A 24,651-nucleotide genomic window follows, 5' to 3' on the forward strand; every position below is an offset into this window, starting at 1 on the left:
ATATCTTTCCAGGTGATGCTCAACAGTTGCACTGATAAAAAAGGACTTGATATAACTCCAAATGGCACCCGGCAAAATCTGTATTCTTGAAGATGGTTTTCATACACAATTGGATTTTTCCAGTCCTTAAACCACAAAAAACGAGTAACATCTCTGTCCGATGTTTGTAAACCGACCTGATGAAATGCCTTTTCAATGTCCGAAATAATTAATATTTTATGAAGCCGAAATCGCAGCATCATTCCACATAAATCTTTCAGTAATACATGTCCACGACAAAGACAATCATTGAGGCTTTTTGCAGATGAATCATAGACAACTCAAAGCTTTGTCTTTTCAGGGGTAATTACAACATGATGTGGAAGGTAGTGTTTCCGACTATCACTGTGAGCCCTTTCTACCCGTTCTATTATTCCCCTTTGTTCTTGGTCCTTGAAAATGCTATCATACTTTTCCATCAGTTCAGGTTTTGGCAACAATTTGTTTGTTAATGACCTAAGTCTGCCAATTGCCAAACCTCGGTTTTCTGGTATTTCAGGTATTTCATTTTTCCAAGGCCATGTGACACTATAGCGTCCGTCGTCAAACTTTAGATTATCTTGGAAATGTTTCATTGCAGTTTCATCTCTTGATAGTAAATCAGATTCTGTTATTCCGATCGCTTCCATATTCCAAAAGTCTTCAATATCAGGTTTGTATGGAAGAGAGCTTTCAACTTTACTGAACAGACAGGAATCATTCAAAGTTCTTCCTGGAGTGAGAAATAAGCATACTCATGTCATCAATTCCTCCATTCCCATCAGTTCTTCCAATTACTATCCATCCCAGTTTAGATGAAAGCAGATAGAGTCCATCTTCAATTTGAATTCTTTCACTCTTGATAATGTATAAATATAACTCATTTCCAATAAAAAAAGTCAATTGTTCCAGATTCAGCCTTTACAGGTACTTGATCGGCTAATTTTAGATGTCTGGACAAAGACTTTAACACATCCTTAAAATAAATATTTGTGTTTTTTAACCGTTAAAAAAAAATTTGAAGAGGGTGAGGTGGGGGGGGGGTATAGTGTGAGTTGAATTTTACCTTGACCTTTGAATGACCTTGACTCTCAAGGTCAAATTATTTGATTTTGCTAAAATTGCCATAACTTCTTTCTTTTTTTTTAAGATCATCTCACAAATTACCACCACACCCTCACACTATACCCCCCCCCCACCTCACCCTCTTCAAATTTTTTTTTAACGGTTAAAAAACACAAATATTTATTTTTATTATTTTTTGTTTGAAATACCGTCCAACCATCGCACCAAAGAATCCCCCCGCCCCCCACCCCGGAATTTTTTTTTGTGCATTTTTTTCGCATTTTTGGAAGATAATGTCCACACCCCCACACTATACACCCCTCTTCACTCCACCACTCCCTCCTTTGTGATTGAAAATTAGAGTCCCTTCACCTTTAAAAAGAAAATAGATGAGCGGTCGGCACCCGCAAGGCGGTGCTCTTGTTTTTCTTTGGATTTGCAATGGTCGATTTCGCTGTTTGCATAATAACCATTTCTCCTGAAGCTAGTAAGACGCTTTTATCTTCCACACAACCGTCTGTCTCGGATTCATTCATGTCTTCTGAAACCATTACGTTTTCTTTTACTTTTCTATCTCTTTGGGGGAATTTATCTTGACATAAAGCTCTGTGATGACGATTAATTACCCCACAATACACACATGTTTTGTTAATATTTCTGCATTCGTGTGACAAATGCCCCTCCTATAAACACTTGAAACAACTTTTTTTGAGGCAGGTCTTTTTTTCTTCAACTGTTTTGTACTTCTGACATTCATCATTCCAATGAGCTCGAGCACAGAATCGAATTTCTTTGCTTCCATAGGGGCTGGTACAAGAGCCTGTGCTGGTTTATCATGGCAACGAACACTTCTTTATTTCCATTTTGATTTAATACTTCCAGACTACGTATGTTTTTCAATTGTGTCCACAAATATCCGAAGATCTTCATTTGTATTCTTTGGAGGGCGTATGTCCATCAACATATTGTAATGTAAGTCAATTGCTTCTTGCATGTTGCCGAATCTTTCCTTAAGAATTTTTACAGCCACTGAATAGTTTTCTTTTGATAATGTTAGTCCAGCCACTGCATTTTCAGCATCTCCAACAAGTTTGCTTTTTAAGTAATTAAACTTATCTATCTCTGAAATTTTCTAATTTGTATGGACAGCACTTTCAAAAGAGTCCCAAAATTCTATCCATCGGATCTTTTCGCCATTAATTGACCTTATTTCAAGTTTTGATAATTTGACGTTAATTTTGTTTGTCACCTGTCTTTTTTCACCTTGTTTTCTAAAGAACTCCTCTTGCAATTTCATTTGATTTTTGAACAGCCTTTGCTTTAAATTTTCATCCATTGCCACACCTTTTTTATTTTCAGCTGCTTTCAGTTTCTCCTTCAGAAGCTGAAGATCAGCAATAATGCCCATTGCTTTTTCAAGCAGTGTTGCATCTTCATTATGCCCCCCTTCGAAGAAGAGGGGGTATATTGCTTTGCTCATGTTTAAGATTGCATCCGTCAACTCCGGGTCTTTATACCCGAGTGTCTCTGCTACTTTGTCAGACTGACATTGCAGTTTCTCACTGCATGATTCCAACTTTTTAATACTTTTACTTATATCATCAGCTACCTTTATGTTATCACAATTTGATACATCAGTGGCCACAAATTGCGACTTATTGTCAAGTTCCTTTTTTTAAGCATTTAATGCCCTTGTCCTCAATCCCTTTATTTACTGTAAATTTGCCATTGCTTATTCAAGTATATATAGTTTTCATTTTAGATACCGACACAACGTTCATATATCCACCATTTAGTCTTTTCCACATGTAAATTACTAGCTTTAGGTAATTTACATTTCTTATTTGTCCACATTTAAATTTAATTTTGATGTGTTCCAACTATTTTTATTTTATTTCCGTTTAGTCCTTTTATTTTACACACATTGCCTTTAGTCCTTTTTTTGCAAACTCTGCTTTTAGTCCTTGATTTTTTACACACTACCTGTAAAACCTTATTTTGCATAATCCGCTCTTAGTCCTTTGATTTTTCACACTGACACTTCAATCTTTTTTTATTCTGTCACTTGTATATTAATTTCCGGTTCGCGGGACCATTCAATGTAGCGAGGTTTCCCAATTGTTCTATTAGAATAAATGTTAGGACTGTATACAATTTAATCACTACATTGAATTCAGTAATGACACAACACTTTTTTAATATTTTAGATCGTATTTTATTTTTATTTCAACACAAGTTTCATTATATTTTAAAATAAGCAGTTTTTACTGTTACACTTAATATTCAGTTATTTCTATATTGCTGGTCGAAAAGCAACTGTTGTTCACTTATTGCTGGACTTAATACAACTATAATCCACAATGAAAAATGTTTCGATGTTACTACTTTAAAGCCTAAATTCTAACTAACTCTAAAATCCCTCAAAACTGAGAATTTCTAAAGAATATGGAGTCTGTATTTCAAACAGATAAAGCATTGACATGGTGTCTGATTAAACTAAAGAGAGAGCCTTACTGTAAACATAACCCCTAGCTTTGAACTCATTAATAAATTAACCCAAGTTATCAACACTATCACGGGGTCTGGTAAATTGCTGGTAAATTACTCGCATTTCGCGACAAGTGCGAACCTTCTAGGGGCATTCCGTCGTTTCCGTCAACATGTGTCTTTAATATTTGATGGGCCGTACAAGGACAAATCGGACGAGGCAAAAGTTGCATATCTTTTGTTATTTGTCGGAGAGAGAGACCGGGAAATATACAATACGCTGAATTTGAGTGCATATGATCGCAAATCAGTAACAAGTATAAGCGACGCTTTTCAACACCACCTTCAACTGAAATCAAATCCTGTATTTTGTCGATATAAATTCAATAATGAACGCCAGGGAACCAGCACTAGCGAGGAATTCTTAACCAAAATCAAAGTTCTTGCTCAAGACTTGCTTTGATTTCGCCGGAAAAAAATCGGGCCAAACTAATCGAACAAGGTGACAAATTGACGCTCACAAAAGCCATTGGAATTTTGTAAGTCGTATGAAAACGCACAGTCGCAGCTTAATCAAATGAAACCGAAAGTCAAGCCATGTTAAATGCTTTAAAAACGAAAAATAAATCCGGTCACCAACATCAGGCATCCAAATCGTCTATCAATTGCACATTCACATCTGATGTAAAGCAGACAACACTGTACCGTAGACCAACGGAGGGCGCTTCCACGAACCGAGGATCAACGTCGAATGGCAACACACGAGGGCTGACGTCTTGCGCATCCAGTCGTGACCGGAAATGTGGAAACTGCGGGGGTCAGTGGCACTCGTCGCGTGACCATTGTCCAGCCGAAGGAAAGCAGTGTAACAAATGTCACAAGTGGAACCATTTTGCAAAAGTTTGTCGGTTGCAAGCTGTGAACTCCGTCGCAGAAGACGTCGTGTTTGATGACAGTGTAAAATCTGGTGTTAACAATGGCCAAGAGTTTGTATCAATTTGTGTTGGGCCTAAGCAAACGTTGGTCAGATTCAAACTTGATACAGGATCGCAGGTTAACATTTTACCATATTCTGTATATCAAACATCTGGTGTTAAAGGGCCATAACAATTGTCGAATGTCCGTCTGTCAGCGTATAACAATACACCTTTAATCCATTTATGCATAGTGGATTTTCACATCCTTCTAAATTGGATCAATTTATTTCCAAAATTAGGGATGTCTATAATATTTATTTCTATATTTAGAATATTTCTTACAGAAATTCCTTTAAGCAAACAGCGCAGATCCTGATGAGACGCCGCATGATGCTACGCTGTTTGCCGAGGCCTTTTTTCTAGACGCTATGCATAAATGGGTTTAAGACAAAGGATATGGTAACTTTGAATTGTACGTATTCAAAGACAGGTGACAGAAAACGTGTACTGTTTCATGTTGTAAAAACCAGGTCTTCTCCACTTTTGAGCCTCCAAACATCGCGTGAGTTTGGTCTGATTCAGGTCTCATTTGCTGTGGAATCCCAGAACAGTGATGCGTTCTTGACAAAACAGTAAATACTAAGAGACTTTCTAGATCTTTTCAAGGATTAAGGTCCATGCAAGATTCATTTAAAACATGATGCAATTACTGTTATTCACCCGCTAAGGAAAACCCTAATGCACTAAGAGATAAGGTCAAAGCTGAGTTAGATCGAATGGAAAATTTAGGAGTAACCTACAGAATGGATGAACTCGATGGTAGTTGTTGAGAAAGGCCAAGGCAAACTGCGAGTTTGTTTGGACCATTCAGACTTGAACAAATGCATTCAACGTCACTACCATGCGAGAACATTAGATGAAAATCGAGGGAAGATCGTGACAAAAATGCACTAGCAGTGCTAGCGAGAGCTCGTGAGAAGGGTGTTATTTTTAATGATGAGAAAATAGAAGTAGTTGTCACAGAAGTTCACTATATTGCGCACATACTAACTTATGAAGGTCTGAAGCTCGATCCAGCAAAGGTCGCTGCGATCACAGAAATGTCACCTCCATCAAACAATGGAGAGTTGCAAACATTTATGGGCATGGTCAATTATCTCTCTAGGTTTGCTCCTAAACTACTAGTATCTGAGATAACAAGTTCTCTGAGAGAACTCTTGCCAACAAATGTGACATTCTCATGGTTAGTACCACAGCAGCAAGCATTTACCAACGTGAAAGATTTGTTGACAAGACCAGGTCAAGTCTTAGGGTATTATGATCACAAGAAACCTCTTGTTTTGCAAACAGATGGCTCTAGAATATGTCTTGGTGCTACTCTCTTGCAGGAAGGTTGACCAATTGCTTATGCAAGCAAATCACTCACCTCAAGTCAAGATAACTATGCAATGATTGAGTAAGAGTGTTTATGAATTCTGTTTTGTCTAAAAAACGATTAGGAACAGACCACCTGTCACTTGTTCTTATCTTTAGGAAGCCGCTTCACAGCGTACCACAGTATCTTCCGGGTAGAGATATTCCCGTGCCAAATACATCGTCTAGGAAACCACTGTTGGACACATTCCCAACATTATCCAAAAAAGCTGACATTCAGGTTAATATGGTAATGTCAAATGTACCAGTTAGTGACAGAAAAATGCAAGAAATTAGGCATCAAACTGCAAAAGAAGCGCAAATGGTCACACTGAAACAAACAATGTTGTCGGGTTGGCCTAATTGCAAGAGTCAAAGTCCTTCCACATTAACAGATTTCTGGTGTTCCAGAGATGAATTAACCATCAGTGATGGTATTATCATGAAAGGTCATAAAATTCTGATACCGCCATCGTTAAAAAAGCATTATTGAACTTGTTTATATGGGTCACACGGGAGTAGAAAAATGCTTGAATAGAGCACGAACCGTGATGTTTTGGCCTCGTATTTCAAGTGATATCAAACAGCTGGTGTTGAATTGTCCTGTCTGTTTAGAACGTCGCAGTTCAAATGCGAAAGAACCACTTATTTTACATGATATACCAGAGAATCCGTGGCAAATAGTTGCTACATATTTGTTCACATGGAATGGCAAGAACTACGTAGTTGTAGTTGTTTAGTTACTCGCATTACTTTGAAGTCAAAGAATTGCCAAATCTGCGAAGTGAAACAGTTATCAATCGCATGAAAGGTATATTTGCTAAAATGGGCATCCCATAAATTGTTATTTCTGACAGTGGGCCGTGTAACAGCAGTGCTGAATTTGCAAATTTTGCAAAGCTATATGATTTCAGTCACAGGACATCCAGTCCACATCATTCTTCGGGAAATGATTCTGCAGAAGTGTATGTTAAAAGCTGTAAACAGATTTTTATCAAAAGCAAAAGCTTCCAAAACTGCTCCAATGCTAAACATACTTGAGTACAGAGTCACACCGATGGAATGTGGTTACAGTCCTTCTGAGCTTCTTATGGGCAGACAGCTTAGATCAATTAATCCCACGGCTAGGTCAAACTTGCTTCAGATACGTTTCTCCTGAGATAGTTAGAGAAAGGTTATCTTCTTCTTAAACAAAAAGCAAAATCCATTATGACAAGAATGCCAAATCACTCCCTCTACTTGATATAGGAGAGTCGGCAAGAATTCAGAGCAAAGACCTAAAATGGAAACAGGCTGTTGTTACTGATGAACACAATGATAGATATTATACTGTACAAACCCCAGATGGAGCCTCTTTAAAGCGTAACAGGCGTCATATTCGTAAAACTAATTCCCGGAAACAGCAGATTTAGATTTCCAGTCTATGGATGATGAGTAAAGTACTTTTGAAAATGCAAATAATTCTCAAATGTAAAAGAACATGCAACAAAATTATCCAAACGCACAGCTAAACATTGAAAACCAGCGGCCAGTCTACACTTCATGTTATGGTCGACAGGTCAGGCCGAAAGTGATAATGGCCGGACTTGTAAAAGCATAGCAGACATCGTTAATGAGTTTATTTAATCTGTGCTTTATCTGTTCCGCGGTTGGAAGTGTGAAAGAACTGTGACATTTCTAATTGTTCCCCCCCCCCCTTAAAGCTTCGTTGTTATCTGATAAGTATTGTTAATTGCATGGATATGAAATTTCCAGGAATTTCATTCAAGTAATTGTATTTCGTTAAAACAACAGTTTCACTTTTGCTGTTCAGCGCGCTTGTTCAAGTTAGTTTTGTTGTTTTATATTTTGGAATTAATTTGATTTAAAAAAGGGGGAGATGTTCTAATATTATAGAATTTACCAGGTTTAAGTCAAGCTGACTGTACCTATAATACATGCATACACTGGAGCGCTACGCTCGTGTTTAAAAAAACAGCTCGTTCTTTACATGTTTTTCAGTGTGAAAAGGAAACAAATTCACCTAACACATGCAGTTGCACTATAAAATTGTTTGTTTTTCAGGGCGCACTGTTTGATCTATGTTTTGACTGATATTTGTGCAATATGAATGAATGTTATATATAAATAAACTATTAAAATTTGCTTAAAGTGCGTGCTTTTCCATATTAAGCTATGTAATTGACCTTCTGAAAGTAAAATAGTCAATTTTCCCTCTAAACCGGAATCCTCTCTTAATCGGAATTTCCTCTCGGTCCCGGGGGTGTCCAGTTCAGAGGGGTTCCATTGTATCTAGTTTGTGATTGAGTTTTTAACACAAAACTGATCAGATTGCTGATTGCTTTCCATCAGTTTATTGCTCAGTATTTTATGTAAATATACTGATCATGTGAGTGAAACCAGCTGACGGTAAACACGTGATGTGTAGAAATACTCTAAACATTATGTAGAGATTTTATATCTGCTTGTTACTTCTTGTTGAAAATTAAACATAAACAAGGAAATACATTTTATCTATGGATGGGTGAAAATCCCTTGATGTATTGTTCCAAAGTCTTGCCTGTGACAAACTGCCAGATAAAGATAAACAATTGTAGAAAGTTCCCTTACGAAAATATAGGCCCTGTGGCTACTAGTAGCGGCTAAGTTGCCGCAATGTTGTGGCTAAGTTACTAATTGCCGCTACGTTGCGGCAAGGTGGTTTTTCGTATGCAAATTAGCTTTTTGGTTACTAGTTGCGGCTAGGTTGACGCTATTAGTTCTGGCTATGTTGCCGCTACTAGGTCTGGATCTTCTCTGGCTACTAGTTCTGGTAACGTTGCCGCTACTAGTTTCGGCTATGTTGCCGCTACTAGTTGCGGCTATGTTGCCGCTACTACTTGCGGATATGTTGCCACTTCAAGTTGCCGCTACTAGTTCTGGGATTGCTCCGCAAGATTTATAAAATAAATCATCTGCTGTTCCAGAGTTTAATGATTGCAATCCTTGACAGCCATGAACATATATATGAACCTACAATAGCATATTATAAATTGAAAACCAATACATTTTCTAGTAAAAAACTCTCCTAAGTCTATAGTTAAGTGTTATTTGTAGAAAAATGTTATTGGATTTAGTTTTGACTTTTTTTTTATCAACTTTACGATAACAAACCTGTCTGAAAGTTGTTTCATGATTTAGGACAAATGTTCGGAAAAAAATTGACCATTTAGGACACCTCTCCTGAAGAAAGTGGGGCCAATCTGAAACACTGCATTATTATTTATTTTTTATCAGAAACTCTCTTAGAAAGAATATATATGGATTGCTTTTGTCTTTTATGTTGACTTGACAAATGACCAGCCCAACAGCTAGAATTTAAACATCATGACAACTTTTTGAAATAATAAACTAATCTTGCTTTAGCTGATACATGTAATTATGCTGATTTTGTTTAAAAACAACAGAAATTGAAATGTAAACATAAATTATGTTATAATACACAAGTATAGATACAAACCTTCAACACATGAATGAAAACATAATTTTTATTCAAAACCTTTATTGTTAGCCAAATCAAATGTCAAAGAAAAATGTCAGTGTTAAACTTGAAATGGACGTCCTTTTTTGGGTATGAAAAATCTAATTTAATATTTCTATAATACAGGTTTTTATTTCCAAAATCATGCTTTTTCATTATTACACACCAATTGAACTATATTAATCACCACACCTTACTTACAATGAATTTAACTCTTCACCAGTAACTTTGTTTGACAGATTCTAAAGCCATTTTGATTTTTTGTCTGATGACATCATCAGTGATGTCATGACATCATACAAAATAAGATGTCATTCTACAATTGTGGCTACCTTCTGGCTCACGAGTCCATTCAATTGACGAAGAAAATGTTCTGGCCACCTTCTGGCTACTATGGCCACTAGTGGCTACTATAAGCCTTTTGTGTTTTCAAGATTAATATTGAAGTATTGGTTGTGGCTACCATATGGCTCATAATTGCACTTTTTTGATACAAGAATATGTTCTGGCCATCTTCTGGCTACTATGAGCCGCTAGCGGCCACTTATGGCCATAATATTGCCACAAGGTAGCCGCTAGCGGCTACTATTGGCTACTTTGTGGCTAGTAGTTGTGGCTAGTAAAATGGTAGCGGCTTTGTAGCCGCAACATTGCCGCTACATAGTGGCAACCTTTTCATTTCTGTAAGGGTTATGTCAGAAGCAATTGCTGCATAGTGAAGTAATGGCTAAATTATGACTTATAAAAAAATTGTGATCTTTGCCCTCAATGTGTGACCTTGCCCATATGGTTATGGATCTTGTGTGTGACTGATAACCAGATGATTGAAAACCTTTGTGTATTGGAGAATACTAACAATATAAGGCATATTTAATCAAGATGTGTAACAGTTGACCTCACTGCGTGAGCTTGACCCTTGAACCCCCCCCCCCCCCCGAGTCTTGCCTGTAATCAACAGCCAATAAAAGGAGGACAAATGAATAAAGTTAATTTATCATGTGTGATATTCAACCTCAGTGTGTTACATTGACCTTGCTTCAAGGGATTTGGGTCTTGCATGTGATCCAGCCTCAGATGATTGACAACAACTGGAAAATTGCATGGTCTTGGCTCATTAGTTATTGGAAATACAGTCCAAGGGCCAATTATTGCAAAAGCATTCAACCTGCATCATCCACGTATACATATATACACTCATACAAAGTTTCAATAACATCGGTATGAAGTTCGGAGATACATGTAAGGCTTCAGACACAGGTGTGCATGATGGACAGACACACCAAAATTATATACCCCACCTATGGCGGGTTAAAATAATGTATCTTAGGGAACTGAATAAATGATGGCTTAAAGCTTGCATATGGTACATTTGGTTTAAATCTTCTGGAATATCAAAGACTTTTCGGGTTATTGTAAAATAATTATTCAAAATATTTTGCAGGGACAACTGACATGATAATTTTGTAGTCGCACCAGTGTAATGTTTTCCGAGAATTCAACCGTATGGTGTTAAATTCAATCCTCCAGGAGCATTATCAAGATCATTACTAAGACAGAAAGTACTGGTTCTCTTAAAACAAAAAGGGCATGAAAGGCCTAAAGTCGCTTACCTGAGATACAAATGAACTGACCTGTTCCGTGCAGCTCACAATGTCATTAGAACAAATGTTCTAACCAAATTTCATGAAGAGTGAACTATAAATGTAACTGTTCGAGTCTAAACAGGGTTTTACTATAGCCATAGAAGGATAACTTCTCTGTCCCCTTGCGGCAATGGTTTTTCTACAGACCGGAACTATTTTCGAAGTCATTCAAGATATCATTAAAACAGATATCATTAGAACAAAATTTAATGTTCTCACCCCAAGTTGCATGATGATTGGACAATAAATGTGACTTAAAGTGTTGTTAAGTTTTTACTATAGCCGTATAAGGAAAAATACCCCGCAACCCGGTGGCCATGTTTTTCAACCAACCTGAACCATTTTCGAACTTCCAAGATATCATAGGAACAAATCTTCTGACAAAGTTTCATGAAGATTTGACAATAAATGTGGACTCACATGTGTTAACAAGGTTTTACAATAGCCATATTTAGCCATTTAAGGAAAAATGCCCAACCCCTAGCGGCCATGTTTTTCAAGCAACTTGAACCATTTTCGAAGTCTTCCAAGATATCATTGGGACAAATATTCTAACTAAGTTTCATGATGATTGGAAATAAATGTGGACTCAAGAGCGTTAACAAAGTTCCACTATTGCCATATAGGAAAAATTCCCCACCCCCTGGCAGCCATGTTTTTCAACAGACCAGAACCATTTTCAAACATATTCAAAATATCATTAGAACAAAAAAAATCTGACCAAGTTTCATGAAGATTGGATTATAAATGTGACTTTTACAGTGTTATTACGTTTTTACTATTGCCATATTATGAACATGAAATATCTTTAAAAAAGATATACGGCTTTGATAGTTCAATGAATGAGATCAAGGATAGCGAATGTCTTTTTCTGTGCAGTTCTTAGCTGCATCACACGCAGTACGGGATGTTACGCGGAGTTTTCGCGGCTTATTTTACATTATTACATATTGCTGGTCATATACCTATATATACAAAACAGAAAACCAAAAGAAGAATGGAAGTGAAATTAAAAAATACGAGTCAACCGGCCACACGCGAAGTATCCGTATTTATAGGCGCGTTCTTCGAACAAACATGTTTTAGTGGTTTGTCGGGCATTGCTATTTGATTCGATTATTAACAGTATCGAGAATCATCGCGCTCATGCTTAATACATTAGTCAATATGGTGAAATAATTATTGTTAAATTAAAGGGATCTTTTCACGCTTTGGTAAATTGACAAAATTGAAAAAAATTGTTTCAGATTCGTAAGTTTTCGTTTTAGTTATGATATTTGTGAGGAAACAGTAATACTGAACATTAACCATGCTCTAATGTAGCCATTATATGCATCTTTTGACGTTTTTAAAACCTAAAAATTATAAAGCGTTGCAACGCGAAACGATTGAATAATTTGGAGAGTTCTGTTTTTGTCGTTAAATTTTGTGAAACTACGAAGATTGCTTATATAAGGTATAAAAAACGTCAACAATGTGTACTCCGCGGAATAGCTCAGTAGGCTAAAGCGTTTTTACTTCAGGACTCTGGCAGGACTCCAGGGGTCACTGGTTCAAAACCTGCTCCGGGCAATGTTCTTTTCCTTTTTTTAATTTTTTTCTTGATTTTTTACTGGAGCTTTTATGATCCAATGTTTACATTTATCAATATAAAGCATTTAATGAATAAGTTAAAAAAATGCCAAAATCTGTGAAAAGGCCCCTTTAATCAAAAATAACATGTATCATTGTATTGTTGAAAACACATTAAGAATCTATTATTGACAAACCATAATTATATTGCTGAATATCTTCATTTAACATATAAGAAAATTCCAGGTCACCTAGTTCACGGATAGCGTCTTTATTATATAACGATTATTTTACTGGCCGCGAACTCCGGTGATGACTGTATAATCTCTGACATTCACACACTGGCCGCGAATTGACTCGATACCTCGCGGGTTGAAATGCAATGCATTAAAGTGAGGCCTCGCTTCCACTGCTCTTTATACTTTCACATGTTAACAGGAATATGGAAGTAAGTACTAAATATGAGAACATAGCCTTTAAGTATAAACGCTTTTGCCCTGGCAATCCTCTGAAAATAAAAGGTGCACGCACAAACTGTATTGATGTCGAGAATTGAGTGTAAAACGGTCTATCTAGTAAGCCTTTTCATTAGAGATAAAATTGTTTCATGCAGTAAAACAGTGTTACAAAGACGCGGTTATGTTTCCAATGTTCTGGTGGTGTACTCAAATCAGCCAATGGAATAAATTAAGTGTATTCATTCGTACCTAGCCGCGGGAAATTTTATTTGAATTTTATTGGACACTTACAAAGGTCAGGTAAGGTGAAAAGCTGGCTTAATACAGCTACGCCGAAAAATGACCCACCCCTGGCTGCCTTTTTTTAAACCAACCAGAACCATTTTGAACTCATCCAAGATATCATTGGGACAAATCTTCTGAACAATTCTTATGAAGATCGGACCATATATGTGGACTCTAGAATGTTAACAGGGTTTTACTATAGCCATATAAGGAAAAATGCCCCACTCCCTAGTGGCCATGTTTTTCAAGAAAACGTAACTATTTTCGAACTCGGTCAAAATAGCAATGGGACAAATCTTCTGACCTCATAGTTTGCATAAACAGTAATAGGAATATGCCTAATGTTTGATTGTTTGTAGCTTCTTTTAAAATATAAAGTCTCAAACAATACAAGTTTTCATATATTTAATTGGTATTGTTATTGGTGTATTTCTCAAAATAAAATAATTCCCAATTTTTAAATATCTGCACCGGTATGTATTATTTCTTTAAATGTATAGCTTATATGACTGTATCTAGGTGTGTCTCTGAAAATCATGTTTTGCGGTTTCTGCAAGATTGGTTCATAGATGTGGTCAAGAGTGTTCACATGCCAAATATGATCCACTCACAAAAGATGATGGTTAAAGACTAAAAGGCAATCAAAAAAGCTCACCATGAGCATAGCACGTATCTGATGTTTACTCGTAGACATAAATATTTTGATAATAATCAAACAAAACACATGATCTAGAATATGATGTCAACAGTAACAACAATATAAGTATGTTTTTGTAAACATATTTATTTTCAATTATCATCCATGTACAGCTTTATGTTTCCATTTATATATACACTATTCCAGTAAAAAACAATCTTTAATATTACAGAGTAACAATAAACATATGTGCATAAAGACACATATATACAAGGTTTGAGACACCCATGAACACCTCACAGTATGTATCAGAATTCCAGATGCATATTTTTAGTATTGTCGGTGTATCTAAACAAATATTTGTGCCACTCTGTACCAAAAACTGATACCTTTTACTACATGTACCTTATTATATACATCAAATGAGAAGATAAGTACTAATACTTTTTTGCATAACTATCTGCCAAATAAAAATTAAGTGTATTTGTTTCATACTAAAACAATTAATTGCTAATTCTGTAACTATGAAACTTGTGTAACAAGAGGGTCTGAAAGACCAAAAGTCGCTCACATGAGATACAAAGGAACTGACCATTTCTTTGCAGCCCAAGATATTATTAAAACAAATGTACTGACTAAGTTTCATGAAGACTGTACAATAACTGACTTTTACAAGGTTAACAAGGTTTAACTATAGCCATATAAGGAAACATTCCTGCACCTTGGCGGTCATGTTTTTTAACAGACCAGAACCATTTTCAAACTCATCCAAGATTTTATTAGATCAAATTTAATGCCCAAGCATCATGAAGATTGAACAATAAATGTGGCTTCAAGTGTGTTAACAAGGTTAACTACTAACTAAAGCCATATAAGAAAAAATGGGCCCCGCTCCTTGGGGGAAATGTTTTTCAACCAACAAGAACCAGCCATGATGTCATGTGGAAAAATCTTCTGGCCAAGTTTTGTTAAGATCGACAATAAATTTGGCCTCTAAAGTTTTAAGAAAACAAGGTTTTACTAAAGCCATATTAGTAAAAATGCCCTGCCCCCTGGCAACCATGTTTTTTCAACAGACCAGAACTGCTTTCGAACTCTTCCACGATATCATTTAAAAAAATGTTCTGACCAAGTTTCATGAAGATTGGACAATAAATATGGCCTCTAGAGTGTTAACAAGGCTTTACTTATAAGGGACATATGGAAAAATGCCCCGCCCCCTGGCAGCCATGTTTTTCAACCAACCGGAACCATTTTTGAACTCATCCAAGATTCCATTAACTCGAAAGTGAAAGCAAAAATATTGTTTTGAGAACATTATATAGTAATCAAGACTATACATTTGCTATGGTGCAACATGTTATTTGTCTGTATTTCAAAGGGTACATTAAGAAACATGAGGCATATGGGAAAACCACACTTTATGCAGTTGCATTAAGTATTTTCCGAGATTAGCTATGGAATACACTATCCGCTTTAATAGAATATTTTTGATTTCAAGGAAGTTTCTTTTAAACGAAAATGTAGTCAATGCAAAAAGCATCCTTCCATATTATCCTATGAGAACAGCACAGGCTAATCTGAGACTAAATTTGATGCACAAGCATTAAACCCAGTTTTTCCAAGAGCTACTATGTTGGTGTATATGACCTCTGAAATTTTGATATTCTTTCACACTTCTTTTCTTAATGCCCACTGAACGTTTCTGCATTTACATTTCAATCAGTCATTATTCTTTCATAATATAAGTTTTGAAAAAAAGTGAGTGTCAATACTAACAGTGCTATTAAAAAAAATTCTGTCCACATTTCATACGATACAAGCAAATACTTCACCTTGTTTGGTACACATTTTTTAATGTTGTATTAATTAAGCCAATTGTCTATGCAAGCTACTCTGATTGTAATGTTAGCATATGGTTTTCCTATACTAGCAGATACTCATCTAACAACTAGAGCACACACTTTCACAGTTGTGAAGAGAGCATGATTGACAGATTTCAAAATCTGTAAAATTTATCTCAAAAAGCATGTTGGTCCTGTGCAGTTCTTTGAGAAAAAAACATTCAAGTCAGCTGACATTTGTTCATAGAATTAATTCTGTATTTGCATCTTCTTACAGATTACCTAAATCAACTTACATACAATTTTAAAGCCCCATAAATACTCAACGTCAACAAATATTTCCTAAAATATTTCAAAAAATAAAGTCGACACATACAAAATCAGTGTTCCTTATAGCAATTTCCAAAATTCCAACACTATATGAGGTCTGGTAACATAGCTGTAACCAGATACAAAATGCTCATTTTTATTTTTGTGTGACAATACATTCCATGTGAATTTCCCACGACCATATCCGAACATTTACGAGCAAACATGGGATTGGCTTCTGGATATTTATGAGAAATACGTCGTGGTTCCAACGCTGCCTGAAGCCAATCACGTGTTTGCTCATAAATCTTTGGATATCGTCGCCAAGAATAGTCATGTGATATATTGTCACACTAAAAAACAACAACATGCGTTTCAAATCTCTTTAAATGTATGTTACCATACTACATCTAGCATTTGAATTTTGGCTATTGCTATAAGGAACACTGATTTTCATTGGTTATTAAACTTTGCCAAATATTTTATGAAATATTCATTGATTTTGAGTGTTTTTGGGGCTTAAATGCATACTCATTTCATAAGATTCCATAGCCATCAATATGGAAACACATTTCAAGAATTAATAGGATCTTTAACACCTATGTATTGCACAACCAAATATTATATATGGTAAAATCAAAATGGCAATCAAATTAGAGTTTTAAGTTATGTTACACTCTACCACAAAACGTAATTCAAAACGCTTTGATTTAAACTCTCCCATTTCTGCAATCCCTAGGTATATACTGTACAGACCACATATATACCACGTATTTACAGTACACATATCACAGACTTCTGTTTAGGTAAACAAAAATGGGAATATCAGAGAAACTGGCTAAATAACAAGACATGTTTGTAAAACATGATTGCCATCAAACACGAAGCAACGTTGTCCCTATGATATTGACTATTATTCTCTTGATGTGGAAATCATTAGCAGTCTTCCTTCCTGTATAGTCTCTAGACTGACCAGGCTTCTAATTTATATGATCATATTGTGTGGAAGCAACTGTAATGTTACAAGCACACATGACCTTGATCTTTAACATGTTGACCTCAAAACCAAAAGGCATCTTTTCCTCCCAAGTAACCAGCATAGCAATCTAATATATTATTGGTTCAAGTGTTTTTTTAGATATTGTGTGGAAACCAATTTGATGATACAAGCCCCTTTAACCTGATGGCCCCAATCTTAATTGGCGTCTTACTGTTTACCTAAGTAACAACTATACCGATTTGTATGATTAAAGGTCAAAGCTTGTCAAGATAGTGTGCGAAAAAAAAATCTTGAACTTTAACCTGTTGACTTCAAAATTAAATGGTGTCATTCTTTTCTCTTAAGTAACAATCATACCAGTGTAATAGGTTAATGTGTTCTCTAGATATAAAACAGAAACCAATTTCTTGATAATTTGTGTCCTTATGTGACTTTGATCTTTGACCTAGTAATATCAAAATAAAACTGTGTCTTTTCCTTGCATGACATGCAGCCACTATACCAAATTATATGCTAATTGGTCAACAGGTTCTTCAAATATTTTACACTTATGTACATATTCACATTGTGCGACGATGCTCCAGAGGAGCCCAGCACTTAATCCGGAAGAAGAAGAAGAATATAAAGCTTAAAGGACTTTTCTGTTACTAACCCATGTGACATTTGTCCTGGTGATTTCAAAATCAAAAGTCACTTTCCCTTTCACTCAAGTAATCACTATACCAATTTGCATTATCATAGGAGAAAGGATTGTCAAAGTATTATGAAGATACAAATATACTGTTACAATCCTCTGTGACCTTGACCTTGACCTTAAAATCATTGGGCATCATTCTTTCCTACCAAGTATCCAGCATAACAATTTAGATAATCATAGGTCAAAGCATTTTACAGACATTAAACAGACACCGAATTCTTGATACAAGAATATGAATGCAGATGCGCAGGCTGGTCTGGAGCAATTTTGGCTGCATATTGCGTAAGACCCAGTTTTGCATGACACAACTCACATGTCTCAAAGCATTTGAGTAATGCTTTATTACTATGCAGGATATAAGATGATCTGAACGGCTCCACCACTGTTCCTCAAAATGTAAAACAAGGTCTCCATCAAACCCAATTATATAAATATGCAATTTTCTATTACGTTTCCAAAATATTCGACGAAGAATCCAAGTAAAATAACCTATTGCACCAATTACCTGGAGCAGAAGGATCACTGTATTCTGCAGTAATATGTAAGTGACATTTGTGTCAAATAATCAATATTGCAGCCTGAAAGCACTTTTTATTGGATATTTAAAGGTAAGTGGGTTTGTTTGTTTTTTTGAAAATTTTTAATGTTCCAATCATGAGCTGTTGTGATTGATATACTTGGTACATAATATATTATATATGGAATATGTATATTATTGCTTTTTTGATTAAGAGACCAATTTACTAACAAATTGAATAAATGGATGCAAAAAGGGATAACATTCTCACTCACATTATGTTTGTTTGTAATTTCACATAACAGATACGAGACTTCTATATTTTCCCAGTTTAACACACAATGAATTATATCTAAATGCATTAAGAATTGTATTTTATGGTTTTATTAATTTTGGCATCTTAGTGTATTTTAAACACATAAATAATTGAATCTTTGAGAGATATCCTTCACATATAGTGAACAACTGACATACAACTAATTGCATACATTTTTAAAGCCATTGTTTGCATCTAGCTATTGGAAAACATCTAAGAAATTACTTTGTTTCAAATTTAAAGTATCTTTAAATATAATAACAAAATGTGTCACAACATTCCGACTACATTTGTGGGTTGAGTTTCTCTTCAATATTACTAAACATCAACTGGTAGGTGCCTTGCTGAGTTTCCATGCTTACATTGTCACCCTCTATACACATTACCAGGCTCTGAATTATCAAACAAAATTAGCTTAGCCTATTTTATATGCATAAATCTGATGACCAGTATTGTTTTCACTCAAACAGCAATTGTAAAACATTAATTTTGATTGATGTAAAAGATTCCTGAGGCTGTTGATTCTAGATATTGGAGGCCAGCTACATGAACACTCGGACCATGACAGGCAACCCATCACATGAACACACAGCCATAATCAGTCTACCCCCTCAAAGCCCTGAGCGTTCTCTATAGCCAGAAGTAACTTCTTCCTTAAATCTGTGTATGACTCATAAGGAGGCAGGTCTATTCTGTTGAAACTGAAAGAAAACAAAAATAACTTGGTATAGCGCAATACAAAATTGATCCTTTAATTTAATTTATAAGATATTTATTAAACACAAAACCTTTTTCTCAGCACATGACTAAGTTTCAAACTTGGCCTGGATGTTATTGGGACTAATGTTCTGACAAAGTTTCCTGAAGATTGGGCAATAATGCATCCTTTAGACTGTTAAAAACTTTTACTTAAAATTAATAAAGAAACCTACTTTTTTGCCCTCACATGACACGATTTCAAACTTGGCAAAAATCAGTGAGACAAATGTTCTGACCAAGTTTCATGAAGATTGGGCTATAGATGTGGCATAAAGAGGGGCATATAGTGTTTACAAGCCTTGCATTCAATTGTCTAGTCATCAAGTTGTTAACCTCACATTACCTAGCTTCTTTTGACCCAAAATCACCCAGTTACAATCTAGACCAAAATATCATTGGGACATATGTTCTGTCCATGTTTCATGATATTGGGCAATAAAGTGGCATATAGAATGTTTATAAGCTATTTCTTTGTTTTTAATTTGACATAGTGACCTAGTTTCTAACCCCACCTGACCCAGTGTAGAACCTGGCAAAACATAATTTGCGAAAATGTTCAGGCCAAGTTTCATGAAGAATGATAATTTTTAACATGCATTTTTAAATCAATAAATCACACACAATTCGTGTTAAGTGTTCCACATAATACCATTCAAAGATGTTGCCTGCCTAAAACAACATGCAATGCCAATGGCAGGAATCACAAGCTTGTCACTTAACCATGTAACAAGAAACCATCGGAGACGGGTGATGCTCTCCAAAGTTTTTTTTGTCACAATATTTCACTATATATTCAGACAAGAAACCTTCGGAGATGGGTGATGCTCCCCAAAGGTTTTTTTTGTCACAATATTGCACTATATATTCAGATAAAAGGAAATGTCTTGAGGGCACAGTAGTCAGGGGGACAATTTTTTATAGAAAATTTCAAAGGGCCATAACCCTGTGAAAAATCATCTGACCAGAACCCGCTGATAATATGCACATCTCGTCTTGGTAGTGAAGCTTTCCATAAAGTTTCATTGAATTACGGTCATTAGTTGCTGAGAAATAGCCCGGACAAGAATTGCACTATATGTACAGTTATTGGAAAATTTTAAAGGGCCATAACTCTGTGAAAAATCATCCGACCAGAACTGGCTGATAATATGCACATCTCCTCTTGGTAGTAAAGCTTCCCATAAAATTTTCATTGAATTCCGGTCATAAGTTGCTGAGAAATAGCCCGGACAAGAATTGCACTATATGTACAGTTAATGGAAAATTTCAAAGGGCCATAACTCTGTGAAAAATCATCCGACCAGAACCCGCTGATAATATGCACATCTCCTCTTGGTAGTGAAGCTTTTCATAAAGTTTCATTGAATTCCGGTCATTAGTCGCTGAGAAATAGCCCGGACAAGAATTGCACTATACGTACAGTTAATGGAAAATTTCAAAGGGCCATAACTCTGTGACAAATCATCCGACAAGAACCCGCTGATAATATGCACATCTCCTCTTGGTAGTGAAGCTTCCCATAAAGTTTCATTGAATTCCGGTCATTAGTTGCTGAGAAATAGCCCGGATAAGAATTGCACTATATGTACAGTTAATGGAAAATTTCAAAGGGCCATAACTCTGTGACAAATCATCCGACCAGAACCCGCTGATAATATGCACATCTCCTTTTGGTAGTGAAGCTTCCCATAAAGTTTCATTGAATTCCGGTCATTAGTTGCTGAGAAATAGCCCGGACAAAAATTGTACACGGACGGACAGACGAAGCGGCGACTATATGCTCCCCCCCAAAAATTTGTTTGGGGGAGCATAAAAAGAATTAAATACAAATCAAGTAAACAAATACAAATATTTTTAGACGAATTTTCAAATAAAACATTACAAGTATTAACTAACATGGCATGCCTGGTTATGTAATGAACATAAGGGGCTATTAATATACTTTCATTTCAGACAATGAATGGGAAAATACAAAATAACCTCACACCACCTTGTCAGCTTTGTTGAAGGGCAAACACTCAGAATTTAATGAATCTACACATAATGATAATTACATGAGCCTTATTCTTGGAAAACTCTGCTTAATGCATGAGCGTAAAGTGTAATCCTAGATAAGCATGTGCAGTACGCATAGGCTAATCAGGGACGTCGCTTTTTGCTTTCATGGAATTTTGAAATGAGGTTGAAATTAAGTCTCTTCTAAAGCAAAATTCAGTGTAGGCAGAAAGTGTCGTCTCTGATTAGATTTTGAGGACTGCACAGGCTTATCTAACAGGATACTTTACATGCATGCATTACCGCCTTTTTACCGGTAAGTCCTGTTTTTCAAAAACTTGACTCATATATTTAAGTTTCAAATTTATCACTAGATAAATATGGCAGAAGTTGGCTCTACAAACTTATAACATTTGAGTCTTACCGACCAACTTTTAAACCGACCAAAACTTTGCCTCTAATATGCCCCCTCCCATAAGTGATATAGTGATATAAAGCCCACACATTTCCTGCAAGCAGGTCTATTCAAGTACCATGTATGAGCCCTTGGAAACTTGTCCGGCTGGCCCCACTTCTCGATGGTGAACAGCTGTGGCCCATTGCTACCATGGAGCTCCTTGAAGCCGTTCATTGGCACACGAGATGTCCCGGTAACAAACTGCAGGCACCTGGCTCGCGTCTCATTGTTCATGGAATAAATGGCCTGAAAAAAACATAATGTACTATGGTGAATCATACACTCAAGGAATGATTCTATGCATGCAATTGAATTTGTTGTTTTTCTGTATGTATCAAAATTTTAGCTTGACACATTTACGATATGTATAGTTATATATACATGAGTTCATATTAAATTATGAAAAAATGTAAAAAACAACTTGTTATTTTCAAAGACGCAGTTAAACAAAACAAAACAAAAAGTTACAATACATTTTAGTTATAAATGTTGTCTAGCAAGACAAGTAAGGTCTTTAAACAAAATATAAATTAACTTTGTAGGGTGGATTTAAGACTCATAGATTCCTAAAAAATCCCACTTAAAAAAATTACGCACAAAAACTGAGCTTTTATATCTTTGAATAGCGGTAAGATTGGTTTTATGGATATTATTCCAAATTGTTAACAAAAGTACTAAATGTATTATTTGTGAAACCAGGTCAAACATTTTATACACAAATTATACATCACTCCACAAAAAGAACCAAACTGTGTATCAGTGAAGTACATTATGAATACAAAGAAATGAAGTGATAATTTAATTCCAGAGCAAGAAGACTTAAAATCTTATAGTAACATCCTTAACATGTACGTTATGTCCAAGACATTGCATTAGAAATCAAAGACCAACAAGTTGTAAGCTGTAAACATTGTCAAGCTGCTTTCAGAAAGCCAACATGCCTAATGGTCAGTAATATACATGTATATCACGCGTCATTTAAAAATGCGTTTTGCGCCATAAACAGCAAGCTTAGCTCCAGACCAGTCTGGAGATGGGCGGTCTGATGAGGACTGTATGCTAAAAAGTAATGGTTCTCTGGTCTCATTAATTGACAGCTTAGCTCCTGGCTAAACAGTGCGAATGCGTAGGCTGGTCTGAAGCTAAGATTCATTTTCGCTTCCTGCATATGGCATTAGACATGAATAATAATCACCTTCCAGAAGTTGACTATCACAGGATGGTTGGGGTTGTATTCTCCCTTGTATGCTGTGTGCGTCTTCCAGTCATTCACGTCAATGTCTTGGAGACCACACATCAGAAGCTGCAACATAAAACATGCCATTAGTGAATGCCAGTCTTGAGTTATTAAACTAGAATAAAGCTAAAACGTATTCTATAGGATTATCTTGTTTTGCAATTTCATTTAAATTGTGATGCTGCAAGATTAAATGTTTAAAAAATAAATCTGAGCCAAATGTGTTGTTTGGGCTAGGTCTTTAAGCTAGCCTCGAATATCCAGATTGCACAGGCTAATCTGGGCTAACTCTTGAAGCAGATGCATTAAGCCCTGTTTTCCCAGACTGAAAGATTGCACAGGCTAATCTGGGCTGACTCTTAAAGCAGATGCATTAAGCCCTGTTTTCCCAGACTGAGAGATTGCACAGGCTTATCTGGGCTGACTCTTAAAGCAGATGCATTAAGCCCTGTTTTCCCAGACTGAAAGATTGCACAGGCTAATCTGGGCTAACTCTTGAAGCAGATGCATTAAGCCCTGTTTTCCCAGACTGAAAGATTGCACAGGCTAATCTGGGCTGACTCTTAAAGCAGATGCATTAAGCCCTGTTTTGCCAGACTGAGAGATTGCACAGGCTAATCTGGGCTGACTCTTAAAGCAGATGCATTAAGCCCTGTTTTCCCAGACTGAGAGATTGCACAGGCTTATCTGGGCCGACTGTTGAAGCAGATGCATTAAGCCCTGTTTTTTTCCAGAGTGAGGCTCATATGAATGCTCCCAAGCAGGAATAGACACTGCAAACACAGAATCTTGCTAATCTGGGACAACACTTTACTCACATGCATTAATACCATGTTATCCCAGTGTAAGGCTCACATGATTAGTCTCTTAACCCTCTCCCACTCACAAGGGGAAATGAAAAGGCTATGTGCATAAACAGCATAAAACCAGAACAGCCTGCGAGTAACTCGCAGTCTGTTAAGGTTTTATGCGGTTTTCTGCTCATCAGTATCTAAGTGTTGGAAATGAAGCCTTTAATAGCAAGTGACGTATAAGTGTGTGAGTACAATGTTCAAAATATGTTTTCTTGCATTTTAATTTCTCATTTATTCATTACAGTTCTATGATTTTCAATATTTTTTTCATTTTGTTTTAAAAGTATAAGCTTACATAAATGACATGAATAATCTAAAGTGAATGAAATGAAAACTAGAGCTTTGTCACAGACGTGACGAATACCCCCACATGCCGCATTGACACATAATATTTTGCATGTCGTCATCACAAAAAACAGCGGACACCATGCTCAATCTTTAAAAACGCACTAAGTGACCCCTTGACCTAGTTTTTGACCCAGAAAGGTCCATGTTCTAACTTGGCCTTAAGATCATCTCCATAAAACTTCTGACCAAGTTTGGTGAAGATCCGATGTAAACTACTTGAATTAGAGAGCAGACACCATGCTGATTGTTAAAAAACGCACTAAGTGACCACTTGACCTAGTTTTAAGCCCAGAATGGCCCATG

At 36.1% G+C, this 24,651-nt stretch overlaps 1 protein-coding gene across 4 annotated transcripts in view; it reads right to left on the minus strand.

The window, feature by feature from the left end:
* Nucleotides 1-14,144: 14,144 nt before the first annotated feature.
* The window catches only part of LOC127876872 (E3 ubiquitin-protein ligase NEDD4-like), a 61,850-nt gene continuing 51,343 nt past the window's right edge, over nt 14,145-24,651 (minus strand). For all 4 annotated transcript variants that reach the window (XM_052422367.1, XM_052422368.1, XM_052422369.1 and 1 more), the window contains 3 exons: nt 23,105-23,212; nt 21,986-22,155; nt 14,145-19,399 (listed from right to left, as the gene is read on the minus strand). In XM_052422367.1, the coding sequence (XP_052278327.1) occupies nt 19,297-19,399; nt 21,986-22,155; nt 23,105-23,212 (381 nt within the window). In that variant the 3' untranslated portion in view covers nt 14,145-19,296. The remainder of the gene's footprint in view (nt 19,400-21,985; nt 22,156-23,104; nt 23,213-24,651) is intronic.

Source organism: Dreissena polymorpha, chromosome 4, assembly GCF_020536995.1.
Source record: "Dreissena polymorpha isolate Duluth1 chromosome 4, UMN_Dpol_1.0, whole genome shotgun sequence".
Classification (NCBI taxonomy): domain Eukaryota; kingdom Metazoa; phylum Mollusca; class Bivalvia; order Myida; family Dreissenidae; genus Dreissena; species Dreissena polymorpha.